Source organism: Trichomycterus rosablanca, chromosome 5 (assembly GCF_030014385.1).
Source record: "Trichomycterus rosablanca isolate fTriRos1 chromosome 5, fTriRos1.hap1, whole genome shotgun sequence".
NCBI classification, from domain to species: Eukaryota; Metazoa; Chordata; class Actinopteri; order Siluriformes; family Trichomycteridae; genus Trichomycterus; species Trichomycterus rosablanca.
In genome coordinates this window covers 40,851,577-40,866,496 of record NC_085992.1, presented here as the reverse complement: position 1 = coordinate 40,866,496, position 14,920 = coordinate 40,851,577, and the positions used below count along the sequence as shown (strand labels likewise).

The 14,920-nt window shown below is 39.3% G+C and overlaps 1 protein-coding gene across 1 annotated transcript in view; it reads left to right on the top strand.

Moving 5' to 3' along the window:
• Nucleotides 1-14,719, top strand: part of ercc6 (excision repair cross-complementation group 6) — a 30,560-nt gene extending 15,841 nt beyond the window's left edge. The window contains exons 10-20 of the mRNA XM_062996170.1: nucleotides 1,154-1,330; nucleotides 4,991-5,107; nucleotides 5,267-5,362; nucleotides 7,491-7,709; nucleotides 8,360-8,470; nucleotides 8,718-8,837; nucleotides 8,977-9,071; nucleotides 9,556-9,701; nucleotides 9,904-10,585; nucleotides 12,275-12,353; nucleotides 12,442-14,719. Coding sequence (XP_062852240.1) covers nucleotides 1,154-1,330; nucleotides 4,991-5,107; nucleotides 5,267-5,362; nucleotides 7,491-7,709; nucleotides 8,360-8,470; nucleotides 8,718-8,837; nucleotides 8,977-9,071; nucleotides 9,556-9,701; nucleotides 9,904-10,585; nucleotides 12,275-12,353; nucleotides 12,442-12,882 — 2,283 coding nt within the window. The 3' untranslated portion in view covers nucleotides 12,883-14,719. The remainder of the gene's footprint in view (nucleotides 1-1,153; nucleotides 1,331-4,990; nucleotides 5,108-5,266; nucleotides 5,363-7,490; nucleotides 7,710-8,359; nucleotides 8,471-8,717; nucleotides 8,838-8,976; nucleotides 9,072-9,555; nucleotides 9,702-9,903; nucleotides 10,586-12,274; nucleotides 12,354-12,441) is intronic.
• Nucleotides 14,720-14,920: the final 201 nt, after the last annotated feature.

Sequence of the window (14,920 nt, the reverse complement as noted above, 5' to 3'; positions counted from 1 at the left end):
CATTAACGCGACCTCAATTTAACGCGATTATAAAAATTAGTGCCATTAACGCAAATTCTAGTTCATGTTGACACTTGACTGGTAGAACAAACGTTTTAATGTCGGACTTGCCACCGTTTTTCATTTGCGGTTTGTTAACATAATGTAACCGATCGTGGTAGTGATGCACTTGCATAATAAAGAAATAAATACACGCTATATTCACAAGTTGTCGGGAGCAGAACACTTTATTACACTTAATTAACTTCTTCTTCTGTACCAAATACCGGAAAGCTGAGTCGAGCACGTTAGTTCATGAACTATGGAAGCCACAAAGGGTCAAAACACACTCACTTCGTGTAGAAACGTCCATCAAACCATCGTCACGATACAACCACAGACAAGTCTGATACAATAACTACGCCTTATCCCACCTAAAGCACCGCTGATCTACAATGTTTGCTGATGGAGAAATTCTAACCTACAATCTGACATTTACTGCCTAGTATGTGAGTGAATAAAACTCCCTTACAGTTTTCTCTTGTCCCAGCAGTTTTTAACATAAGTACATTTAGCATAAAATGTGTTCACCATTTTAATTGTAACATTTCACTTAAAAATCCTTGTTTTCTATAACATTTACACAGATTTTTTTTAATGCGATTAATCGCGATTAACTATATGAAATTCTGAGATTAATCGCGATTAAAAAATTTTAATCGTTTGACAGCCCTAATTTTTATATTGATTTTAACTGTTTTTCAGTTGTATTTGAGTGTTTTTTTATATTATATTTGTGTTATTTTCAGTGTGTAAGTGTCAAAAACAACCCCATTATTTTACATAAGCCTAAAATATATGCAGTTCAGCGGGACCATGAAACGCATTAACAGTTTTCCCATACATCCTTATGGGAAAAAATAACTTGAAACTCAACGCCTTTAAAACTCAACACCAGTCCTAGAACCAATTGACGCCGAGTTTCAAGGTACTGCTGTATTCCGGATGTTTCTTAAGCTAATAAGGGTTTAGGTCTATAGCAACAAAGTCTGAAATATTAGTTATTGAAAAATTACTATAAATACACATACTGTATTTTACATCTATTTATCTTGAATGTACCTGACGTTTCTACAATTTGGTTTTAAAAGTAATTTTTTCCTCTTTGCTTTAGTTTCGGACCCCTCATCGTTTCATCCTCTCCGGCTCACCCATGCAGAATAACCTGAAAGAGCTGTGGTCCCTTTTTGACTTTGTCTTCCCTGGTAAATTGGGCACTCTTCCTGTCTTTATGGAACAGTTCTCAGTACCCATAACCATGGGAGGGTATTCCAATGCCTCTCCAGTGCAGGTAAGTCTAAGATCAGACACGCCATTCTACCAAGGGGATGAAATGCTGTGTTGAGTATAGATTTTCATTTTATAAAGCACTGATTTGCTTGCTGTAGTTTGTTAAGCACAGATGTTTTATCCACCTTTTCTGTCTTTGTGGTACGGTTTCATTTTTTTTTTACTCTTTTGGCTCTAGTAGGTGACGAGCCTTAATCAAAAGAGTTAAAAAGTACAACTGCTTTATCTGAGCTGCATTATTGCACTACTGCCTTTCTGAGCATATTATTTATACATAATCGAAATATGAACATATTTTAATAGAACATAGAATGATTTTAGTTTACTCACAACATACTTAATTTCAGTTAAGGAATTATATAAGACTTCTCAGCAGCTGAGGTTGTGATGATCTGTTGATTTTTAATACTTTATGTTTCTTTAAAAAAGGACAGCATAGTCAATTAAAATACAAAAGGCAGAAAGCCTTTTAAATGCTCTTAAAGGTTTAGGATGTGTGCATAAAAAATTCGTACATCGTATTCTGACTGTGATCATTTAAAAGTTACTTAGGTTTTCTGGACACCGTTTCTCAGCTTTTTTAAAAGTTAATGAAAACTTTTATCATTTATTTATTAATACACATTATGTATTACATTCAGAGATAGCACAGAAATTAGAGCTGGATTTTGCTATATGCAAGGCTACTTTGGCCATTCGCAACAAGAACAGCTCTCAGAAGATAGGAAGCTGATTGCTTACCATATTGTTTGCATACCCCTGCACATAACCGTGGAATTACGGGTAAATTCACCTCAGGAAAAGGGCTAAACCAGACATTCGCTCTCCCAGAAGAGAAAAAACAGACTGGACACTGCTTTAGAGAAATGCATGTGTTAAACCAAGGAGCTGGCAAAGAATACAGAGAGAAGCTGTGATGTGTAGAACACCTTCCACCTGAAGTGAATCCATGCTCATGAGGCGCAGGTGACTGTAAGTCAAGAAAGCTTGACAGGCCACACACAACTGAGTTCTCTAACCCCATCTGCTAACCCCAACTATGTTGACAAATTGACATGCCCCAAATGCTGTTTAAACAAGGCTATGCAGAGGGACACAATTCTGAACATGGAGCAGCTTCTTTGACGGCTCCCACCATTTTACATGAAGCTCATTTTGCCAATAGTAAATATTAATTAATATTTGAGAGCGGTATGTAATTTATTTTGGGTAGACAGGAATTAAAAAATAAAATTTTATTGTCATTCATTTATGATAGGAACTTATTTTCATTGAGATATTCAACAAAACTTAAAGACATATATACTTTCACATAGTTATTCCTCATTCAACATTTTATGTGGACAAAATGATGCTGTGTCAGGACTGATATTTCTACTGAGTTAATCATCAACGAGAGTTGTACATGATGCCTGGAGCATTTTCCATAAGCTCCATTACTGTAGCATATGCTATCCCACCCTACACTTGCTCTCATTCAGCTAATCGCACTGTCCTCCCCTCTCTCCCTTTCTTCTCCTCTCTCGGTGGTGCTCTCTTTTGTTTTCTCGAGTGGGCTCTAATCCAGGATTATTGTGTGCCCTCCAGTGTTGTGGGCCGACTGCTGGCTTCCTTTTGATCTGCGGATCCCTTTAAATTACTGCTAAATGGCATTTGGCCTAACACTGGATCAGGAGAACATTATTGATAAAAGCGTGTGGGCCCCCTCTGGAGTCCAGCAGCACTCTTATGAATCTTTAATGTGTCAATCTGCTGAAAGGAAGAGAAGAGCAGGCTGCTGCTGACATGCCTCAGGACACACAGTCCTGCTAGCGCTTCATAAAGTCTGCACTTGTTTGCCATTATTTACTAAATTTTGATTGTTTTAGAAGAGACTTCGGAATTGATTTTCAGTTAAACTTGCAGTTGAACTGGTTATCTGCCTGTCATTTGTGCTTGTGACAGTTAACACATTACCATACTTTTAACTGGTATTACAATAATGCTAAGAGGTGTTCATATATACAGTGTATCACAAAAGTGAGTACACCCCTCACATTTCTGCAGATATTTAAGTATATCTTTTCATGGGACAACACTGACAAAATGACACTTTGACACAATGAAAAGTAGTCTGTGTGCAGCTTATATAACAGTGTAAATTTATTCTTCCCTCAAAATAACTCAATATACAGCCATTAATGTCTAAACCACCGGCAACAGAAGTGAGTACACCCCTTAGTGAAAGTTCCTGAAGTGTCAATATTTTGTTTGGCCACCATTATTTCCCAGAACTGCCTTAACTCTCCTGGGCATGGAGTTTACCAGAGCTTCACAGGTTGCCACTGGAATGCTTTTCCACCCCTCCATGACGACATCACGGAGCTGGCGGATATTCGAGACTTTGCGCTCCTCCACCTTCCGCTTGAGGATGCCCCAAAGATGTTCTATTGGGTTTAGGTCTGGAGACATGCTTGGCCAGTCCATCACCTTTACCCTCAGCCTCTTCAATAAAGCAGTGGTCGTCTTAGAGGTGTGTTTGGGGTCATTATCATGCTGGAACACTGCCCTGCGACCCAGTTTCCGGAGGGAGGGGATCATGCTCTGCTTCAGTATTTCACGGTACATATTGGAGTTCATGTGTCCCTCAATGAAATGTAACTCCCCAACACCTGCTGCACTCATGCAGCCCCAGACCATGGCATTCCCACCACCATGCTTGACTGTAGGCATGACACACTTATCTTTGTACTCCTCACCTGATTGCCGCCACACATGCTTGAGACCATCTGAACCAAACAAATTAATCTTGGTCTCATCAGACCATAGGACATGGTTCCAGTAATCCATGTCCTTTGTTGACATGTCTTCAGCAAACTGTTTGCGGGCTTTCTTGTGTAGAGACCTCAGAAGAGGCTTCCTTCTGGGGTGACAGCCATGCAGACCAATTTGATGTAGTGTGCGGCGTATGGTCTGAGCACTGACAGGCTGACCCCCCACCTTTTCAATCTCTGCAGCAATGCTGACAGCACTCCTGCGCCTATCTTTCAAAGACAGCAGTTGGATGTGACGCTGAGCACGTGCACTCAGCTTCTTTGGACGACCAACGCGAGGTCTGTTCTGAGTGGACCCTGCTCTTTTGAAACGCTGGATGATCTTGGCCGCTGTGCTGCAGCTCAGTTTCAGGGTGTTGGCAATCTTCTTGTAGCCTTGGCCATCTTCATGTAGCGCAAGATCCTCAGAGAGTTCTTTGCCATGAGGTGCCATGTTGGAACTTTCAGTGACCAGTATGAGAGAGTGTGAGAGCTGTACTACTAAATTGAACACACCTGCTCCCTATGCACACCTGAGACCTAGTAACACTAACAAATCACATGACATTTTGGAGGGAAAATGACAAGCAGTGCTCAATTTGGACATTTAGGGGTGTAGTCTCTTAGGGGTGTACTCACTTTTGTTGCCGGTGGTTTAGACATTAATGGCTGTATATTGAGTTATTTTGAGGGAAAAATAAATTTACACTGTTATATAAGCTGCACACAGACTACTTTTCATTGTGTCAAAGTGTCATTTTGTCAGTGTTGTCCCATGAAAAGATATACTTAAATATCTGCAGAAATGTGAGGGGTGTACTCACTTTTGTGATACACTGTATATATTTTTGCTCTGTTTGTCTCTACAGGTCCAGACATCGTATAAGTGTGCCTGTGTTTTGCGTGATACCATCAATCCATACCTGCTAAGGAGAATGAAGGCTGATGTAAAGGCCAATCTCTCATTGCCTGACAAAAGCGAGCAGGTTTGCATACAGTAGTGTTTTACTTGTGTGCGGGTGATGTAGTATCTAAACTCAAACTGATGAGCAACAGTTGGAAATGAGACTTTCAGACAACTGACCACCTGTAAAATGCTAGCAACTAAATACTGTATACTAAATAATTTTTTTATTTATTTTTAGGTGCTGTTTTGTAGATTAACTGAAGAGCAGCGCCAAGTCTATCAGAACTTTCTGGATTCCAAAGAAGTCTATCAGATTTTGAATGGAGATATGCAGGTAATTCATTGTAGTTTTTTCTTTACATTAATTACAATTATTTTTACACAATGCAGAGGAAATGTAAACATAAGATGAGATGCAATTTTACTACTAAACATTTCTATGTCTGTTTTAATAATACAATGTTGTTTGATAAACCAGGTATCTATTTACTAATAATGTTTATGTATCTACAAACCCAATTTCAAGGAACGCTGGGACTTCTTGTAAAATGTAATAAAAACAATTGTTCATTATTTTTATTTCACTAAGAACTTTTAACTGTAGATTAATTTTAAATTTCATATTTGCAGCACTTTCAGAAATAGCTGGGATGGGGAAAAATAAGAGTAAAAAGTTTATCGAATATTGAACATAAAGCATTTTGAAACATTCTGCTTCAAGCAGGTGAATTGGTAACAGGTGAATGTAAAATATATTTGTATGAAAAGAGGATGCACCCTCAGCTCAGACTTTGAAAGCACAACTTTTTTATTTTTTTATTTAGGTAGTTTACCACCTACCATACACAATATTGTGGTCATGTAGGACTAGGCTGGAAATCACTGTTGAATGAACCTCGAGCCATTAGACAGCATTGCATGAGAAACATGCCTCTGTGATAAATAAACAAATGGGCATGGGAGTTCTTAAAAAAACTGTTGTCACATTACACATTCCGCCACTACATTGAGAAATGCAACCTGAGTCTCTCTTACAGAAGGAGAAAGTCATACCTTAATTCTACGCAGAAATACCTCTGCATAGCTCTCTGTCTGTCCCAGCTCTTTTGTCCCAGTACTACATTGATTCACCGTTACCTTACAAACGCCAGTTTCAGAAAAGTGAAAACATTTTGTAAAGCCCAGGTGGCGCAGCGGGATATTCTGCTGACGCACCAGAACCAAGTTTCTGAACTCCCGGGTTTGAGGCTCGGTGTTGCCATCGGCAGCAGATACTAATTGGCCAAAATTGGATGCGCTAAATCGGGAGGAAAAATGTATTTAAAAAAAGCATTTTGTAAAGCGCAATTAAAGGAAGAATATGTGGTTTGTTAATTCTTTTGAATCTATATTTTACTTAAGTTAAATAAAAGATTAACAATGTTTTCACTGATGATTGTAGTTTGTACATAGAAAAACATTTAGAATATGATACCAACATACTCCAAAAAAGTTGAGGCGTGTTTAGCACCGTGTTCCATCCTTCTATGCCCTGTCATGATTCCCAGTCCATTTGCACTTGTCAGTATCATTCTTGTAAAACCTTCATTGTTTTACAAATTTTAGCACTCTTTTTGGCTGAGTTTTTGCTCCTAGATTTTTCTAATTCACATTAACACATCAACTTAGACTTAACCAGGGCAGCAATAGCAAGACAGAAATGTGAAGAATGGTGGCATCCTATGACAGCGCCATGCTTAAACTCACAATGTTATCAAGATTGTTATATAATTGATGCCTGTATGCTTGATTTGATGCTCTGGTAAGCACTCTGGATTTGTGAAAGGCGCTAAATTAGTCTCACTTATTATTATTATTATTATTATTATTATTATTATTATTATAAGCAATAGTGGTCATTGGAGTAAGCAATGAATGTGACTATATTATGCCGGTTTCATGTTTTGCCAATTTATGGATATTTTCTATTTAATCATGTATTATTACTTTCAATGTGCAAAATTTATTAAGCAAATCTTAATTGTTAAAGTTCAATTCAAATGCCTTAACATATGTTCACTTTTAAAAAAATCAACAAAACAAGAGATTTGGTCATGGTTGTCCAAACCTTTGACTATGTATGACACACAGACTACAAATGCTTTAATATTTACACAGTGAGGTCATTTTTTCCAAAATAAACCAGCTCTAATTGTAAGCGCAGACAAGCTGTGTGAGTTTAGTGCAGTTTACAAACCCGCTTGTTGTGGTCACCATAGTCCATTAACCCACATATATAATGCAAGATTCATCGAACCCTCCGAAGTAAGAGACTTCTTTTTACTTTACCCTGCACAATGACCCTTATTAAATCAATGAAATTTATTAAGGCCTCTGTGAGGAGAGTCTGGCAGCGCAAATCCATTTTCTTTTTTTATTGTTTACGTAAATATTTAGGTAACCTCTTTTTTTCTTTTGTGTAGGTCTTCTCTGGCTTAATAGCCTTAAGAAAGATCTGTAACCATCCAGACCTATTCAGTGGTGGGCCACGTTTGCTAAAGGGCTTATCTGAAGAGGATCTTACAGAGGAGGAGCATTTTGGCTACTGGAAACGTTCGGGCAAGCTTATAGTGGTGGAGTCTCTACTAAGGTTGTGGTTCAAACAGGGACACAGAGTCTTGCTCTTCACTCAATCCAGACAGGTCAGTCTTTCAAGTACAACAAAAGAGACTAAAAGAGTCAGAGAGATTACAGATTTTTACAAGATAAATGTTATTTATTTTATTTACTTTATTCTCCTCAGCAAGTCAATATCTTTAATAATTGAATTTTGATTTTCGCATATAAAAAATCTCAGACTCATTGGAAACTGTGAGCCATGGAATATATAGTGATGATTCCAACAGAGAAAAAAAAAGCATGACAGAAAGACATGACAGAAAGTACAGTATCTCTTACAATTTACAATGCGGTAATAAACTCACATTTTCAATAGCATTTATTTATCCTCAGCCTCTATATGCTTGTCATAAGTAAAGAAACGTGAACAAAGCCTGTGTATTGATGGATAAGATGTACTTGCCGTTTCTCAAGAAGAGGCCTCCAAAGCACCAATAAAGTTATTATGTCATTTTCCCCTCTAACAGAATTCATTATGAGCCCTTATTGCATTGTAGGGTGTCTGTCAGGACCCAGCTGTCTTTGTTCAATAGAAATGAGATTTGGCTTCAGAGAGAACCTAAAACCCACACAGTTGTTACTTCTGTACATGTAATATTAATCTCCCATAATCCTATTAGCACTAATCCTGCTCTCAATGCTCTGTCTGAAACCATTTCTCCCACACACACAGATGCTGGAGATCCTTGAGGTGTTTGTAAGGGAAAATGGATACTCCTATTTTAAAATGGATGGCACCACCGCTATTGCTTCCAGACAGCCACTCATAGCCAAGTACAATGAGGTAAAGAAGTTTATTGATTGCTCATATCCATCATCATCGACTTGTGAATGTTTTTATAATCTGTATTCTGATTCTGAATGTGATATGGGTGCACATATGTGTTCCTTCTATGATTTGTAATACCCAATACTATTTGCATATAAGGCATCACCACTACGTTAGGCAATTTAAAGAAAATAATTGCTGGTAGCATAAATGCAGGGTTATGTTGTCATCAATGGTAAAAAATAAATATTCTTTTTGACAGAACAAGGATATATTCATTTTTCTTCTGACGACAAAAGTGGGAGGACTAGGTATCAATCTGACAGGCGCGAACAGAGTGATCATTTACGATCCAGACTGGAACCCTAGCACAGACACACAGGTTTGTTCAAATTTAACCTTTATTATGTTTCAATAAGAGCATTAAGATTTATTTTGCTTTGGGATACAGTGGTTATCTAATGCTTTCAGTTGAAGTGCTAAAAGTAGATTTGTAAACAGCTCTTGTTTGTGGTTTGTAGGCACGTGAACGGGCTTGGAGAATAGGACAGAAACAGCAAGTCACTGTTTACAGGCTGCTTACCGCCGGGACCATTGAAGAAAAGATTTACCACAGGTTAGTTCTTACTGATGCAGGGTTGTCAAAAAGTTCAAATTAGAACACTTCGAACGTTATTGTTTGTACTGGGCTAAGGGATTTGAATTATCATTTCTAATTGTTCTGCTTGTTTTTATATAGTAATTGAGAATAAAGCATTTTTGTTACATAATGCTATTGTCTGCAGGAGATTTAATTAGCAGTAAATGGATTGTACATTTATTACATTTCTAAACATATCTGTAAATTGGACCCAACTGTGATTGTACACAATAAGGCAGTGGTTATTTTCAGAGATCATCAAACGATTGGTTATTATTATTATATCACTCATTTCCAGCTTAATTATGAGTTTATTTATTTTTTTTATTTAAAAGTGAGTAAGCTAATATGAGTTAGGTCATTACAAATCTTCTAAAATGTGGGTCTGGTGTGTATTTACTAAGAAAAAGTAAGAAATTACTAACACTTCATGGATGCTTTTGCTGTCCCAATTCCATAGACAAATCTTCAAGCAGTTTCTCACCAATCGAGTACTCAAAGATCCAAAGCAGCGGCGGTTTTTCAAGTCCAACGACATTTACGAGCTTTTTACACTTAGCAGTCCTGATGGCTCTCAGGGAACCGAGACCAGTGCAATATTTGCAGGTATTTATATGCTAATAAATGGCGTAAAATTGATGAATTGATCTGAGCCACAAGAAGCACTTCTGTATTATTGTTGGATCACACTGGATCGCAATGTAAATTCTGCTTAGTGATTTGGTGTTGTAAATCAACCAACACAAAAAAAATTACCTTAGTGTACGCATTAAATAATAAAATATGTTTCTGATTTTGCTCCATTTAGGCACTGGTTCAGATGTACAGATTCCAAAGAGACCCACAATGCCACGTCCTTCTCAGTCAAACCATTCTCCAAAACCGATAATCTCAAAGCCAGACAAATCCTTATCAACTTCACTGTGTGATGGAAAAAAGAAGATGTCAAATGGCCTGCCCAACAATATCTTCAACACGAAAAATGACTTAAATTCCACATCACCCCCGGCTGATGGTTTATTAACAAACGGTCACCAGCAGGAACTTTTTAATGCTGGCACTCCTCAGAAACACAGAGAGAAAAAGAAGCATTGTGACACAACAGACACAGCAAGTTCTCCCTCAAAAGAGCATAAACACAAGCATAAAAAACACAAGCATAGCAAAGACGCTCGGTTTGAGGGCCATCGTGTGTCCCACCTAGTAAAAAAGAGGCCATTTAAGAAAGAGGAGAGTGAGGATCAGGAGCACAGCAAGGGAGAGCGGCAAAGTGATGACTATGTACTTGCCAAACTCTTCAAGAAGTCTGGGATTCACAGTGTGATGAAACATGACACCATCATGGAGGCATCAAACCCAGACTATGTCCTGGTGGAGGCTGAGGCCAACCGGGTAGCTAAAGATGCACTTAAAGCTTTGAAAGTGTCCAGACAACGATGCAGATTGCCTTTCGCCAGAGGATCCACAGCAGCCGCACCAGCCCCAGCCAGGTAAGCTAATACACAGTCATACACAGCGATTCATTCCATGGCTAAAGAATGTATTGAAGAATTAAATTGGCAGTTAAAGAATGTACATGTATTGTTTTGTTTATTTCATTTTTATTAACTGCGCTATCCTGGTCAAGGTTTGAGTCATGTTATTTTGGACAGTATCTGGCGACCCCAGTGTATATGTTTGTTTATTTGGATTTTTAACGTCATGTTTTACACTTTGGTTACATCCACGACAGAACTGGTAGTTACTCGTTACACAAGATTCATCACTTCACAAGTTTATATCGAACACAGTCATGGACAATTTTGTGTCTCCAATTCACCTTACTTGCATGTCTTTGGACTGTGGGAGGAAACCAGAGCTCCCAGAGTAAACCCACGCAGACACAGGGAGAACATGCAAACTCCACACAGAAAGGACCCGGACCGTCCCACCTGGGGATCGAACCCAGAACCTTTTTGCTGTGAGGCGACAGTGCTACCCACTTAGCCACCAGGCCGCCCCCAGTGTATGTTATTGTGTCCTAGCATTTTTTAAGCAGCCGTGTTGAACATATATTGGCAATTATTTAGATTTGGGTATGGTCCAAACAACCTTCTATATAACTACAGTATATACACATATCATCCATAACATTAAAACCACCTCCTTGTTTCTACACTCACTGTCCATTTTATCAGCTCCACTTACCATATAGAAGCACTTTGTAGTTCTACATTACTGACTAGTCCATCTGTTTCTCTACATACTTTTTTAGCCTGCTTTCACATCGTTCTTCAATGGTCAGGACCCCCACAGGACCACCACAGAGCAGGTATTATTTAGGTGGTGGATCATTCTCAGCACTGCAGTGACACTGACATGGTGGTGGTGTGTTCGTGTGTGTTGTGCTGGTATGAGTGGATAAGACACAGCAGCGCTGATGGAGTTTTTAAACACCTCACTGTCACTGCTGGACTGGGAATAGTCCACCAACCAAAAACATATCCAGCCAACAGTGCCCTGTGGGCAGCGTCCTGTGACCACTGATGAAAGTCTAGAAGATGACCAACTCAAACAGCAGCAATAGATGAGCGATCGTCTCTGACTGTACATCTACAAGGTGGACCAACTAGGTAGGAGTGTCTAATAGAGTGGACAGTGAGTGGACACGGTATTTAAAATCTCCAGCAGCACTGCTGTGTCTGATCCACTCATACCAGCACAACACACACTAACACACCACCACCACGTCAGTGTCACTGCAGTGCTGAGAATGATCCACCACCCAAATAATACCTGCTCTGTGGTGGTCCTGTGGGGGTCCTGACCATTGAAGAACAGGGTGAAAGCAGGCTAAAAAAAGTATGTAGAGAAACAGATGGACTACAGTCAGTAATTGTAGAACTACAAATTGCTTCTACATATGGTAAGTGGCGCTGATTAAATGGACAGTGAGTGTAGAAACAAGGAGGTGGTTTTAATGTTATGGCTGATCGGTGTATATGTAACGGAGGAAACAATACTCACAGTGAGGATGACGTAGCACATTATGATCCCTGGTTATTGAAATGATTCACATTTTACGACAGTATTAGGTGAGGAATTGAAGAAACAGCTCACTATCATGCAGACAAGTATGGCAGAAATCTTTAAAAGCATAGATATTTACATATGTTCCTTAAACTCTGCTTTTATTTTAGAAAACGTTTTGGACAGAAGAAAAACCCAATACTCAACCAATCATCAGGCCCAAAACAAAAACCAGCAGAGAAGTGCAAGGTAAAATACAATAATTACACACGCGTTCTATAAAAATACAAACAGCTGTTAACCTTTGGCTAATCAAACGTGTCGTGTGTTGATTTAGGATGCTAAGTTCATCAAACGATCAGGCAAAGTAAAACCCGGATCAGCTGCTCACTTCAGTGGAGAAGGAGTGGAGGAAGAATCGCTTTCGACCTCCCTTTCCTCGTCCTCGCTGCTGGCCAGAATGAGGATGAGAAATCATGTTAGCCTACCTCAAGGGCAAGATGAAGAACAGGACGAAGCTGAGCAAGAAGGACAGCCCTCAGCTCCGCTTGCTCCACACACTGAACACGATGAGCTGCTTGTGGATTTAAGGAACTTTGTGGCTTTTCAGGCTCACGTGGATGGCCAGGCCAGCACTCATGAGATCCTGGAGTATTTCTCCAGCAGACTGACCTCAGCGCAGACTCCTGTTTTTAGAGAACTGCTCAGGAACATCTGCAACTTTCACAGACTCCCTGGCCAAGAGGGCATCTGGAAACTTAAACCTGAGTACAGATGAAGTGGGATTTGGATATTTGTGGAATAGTAATTTATAGTATGTGTTGGTGTAGCATGTTGATAAAATAGTTAGAATATAATGCAGTTTATCAGACCTCACTCCACTGATAGTGACACAATGTTTTAATATGTACTGTACTGCTTCAGGACTTTAAAACGTTTTATGTTTATCCTGGAATTCACTTGATCATAAGCTCTGCATTGCGAAATAAGGGAACATTTCAGTTCAGGGAGACAATAAGGTACAACTGGGTGCTCAGGTGCCGCAGCAAGCCAGGGGTTTACAAAGACATGATTGGCTATTTTTGGTTGGTAATGGGGTGGTTTAGGTTGAAACCCTGCAATGGACTGGCACCTTGTTTTCTGGGGGAATCGGACCCATCCAACTCCAACCAGGATAATGGGGTTGATAAGAGCGGAAAATGAAATAAGATACAACTGGGATTTAACCCCTGCAAAAAATCATGGAATCACAACACTAGGAAACTCCTTTACTTTGTATCAAGTAAGTGAATAAAATAATTGTAATTTATGGCATATCCAGATCTTTTTTTCAGATCAAAAAATATGGAACCACTAATTATTGAGCAGGGTGGCACGATGGCTCGGTGTGTAGCACTTTTGCCTCACAGCAAGAAGGTCCTGAGTTTGATCCCCAGGCGGGGTGGACCGGGTCCATTCTGTGCAGAGTTTGCATGTTCTCCCCGTCTCCCGAGTGGGTTTCCTCCCACACTCCAAAAACATGCTGTCAAGTTAATTGAAGACACTTAATTGCCCTATAGGTGAATAGGTGTGTGTGTGTGTGTGTCTGCCCTGCGATGGACTGGCACCCAGTCCAGGGTGTTACTGTTTGCCTTGCACCCATTGAAAAGCTAGGATAGGCTCCAGCACCCAAACCACCCCCCAAGACCCCAATTGGATAAGCGGTTAAGAAAGTAATTGTTATGCAACAGTTTATGGAATTGTCAATAAAAAGTCTTAATTAATACTGTAAAATGTGAAATGAAGTATGCTACATCAAGCTGGTTCCATTCTTTTTACCAGGGGTTATTGTATTGGTGATTCATTTTTACTGCACTTTTTGGACATGACTTCTTCATTCACTTTAGTTCACAGTGAGCACTGGCTACGTTTTGCACAACTTTTACCGGTTGTTTTAATCATAAATACATTTTCATGCTATTTAAACATGGTATGTGGGATCTAAATCACCTTTTGTGTCTGAATAACTAAATGCCTCTTAGCAGGGGCACTAGCGTTAGAAGATTTAAGCCTTGTCGAATTTATAGTCATCCGTGGCTGGACGTCCAGAAGAGAAAAATTAAGCTCTGTTATCAAAGTATGATAACAGTGGTAGCCTAGTGGGTAGAGATTTGGGCTGTCCATTGAAAGGTTGAGAGTTCAAATTCCAGCTCTGCCATGCTGCCACTGTTTGGCCCTTGAGCAAGGCCATTAACCTTCTGTGCTCCGGGGGCAGTGTACAATGGCTGCTTCCAAATAAGCTGGGATATGCGAAGAAAGAATTCCGTTGTACTGTACACCTGTATGTGTATATATGACAAATAAACGCGTTCTAGGATAGATGCCATTTTTGTCTCTGCTGTCAATCAGAACAACACTATTTAATATCAAGCATTTGTGAAGTCTTGTACATAAGGGAGTAGTTAGCACCCTCTTCCATGGGCTGTTCAGCCCAGTGAAGCTGCATAGGAGCTGTTGACAGGCTTATGTGTCTCACAGGAAGTACATGAAACCCCTTACTTACCAAATGTAAGGACAATTAAAAAAAAATAATTAAGGACAGCCTTGTTCTTATCAATAAAAATGAATGCACTCTGGACGTTGTGTTGCCTCACTGTAACAGTCTTTATTACTGTTTTGTCCAACTATGTACAGATAATGCCTTTACTTACAGTTTACTTACTGGTTTAAATCCATTCCAGTAGCTTTCTACAACAACTTTTTTGTAAATGTAGGAGATACAAATAAGCTGATGGTGCTTAAATGGTTTGCAAGCCAATAAAATATCCTGTAACAAT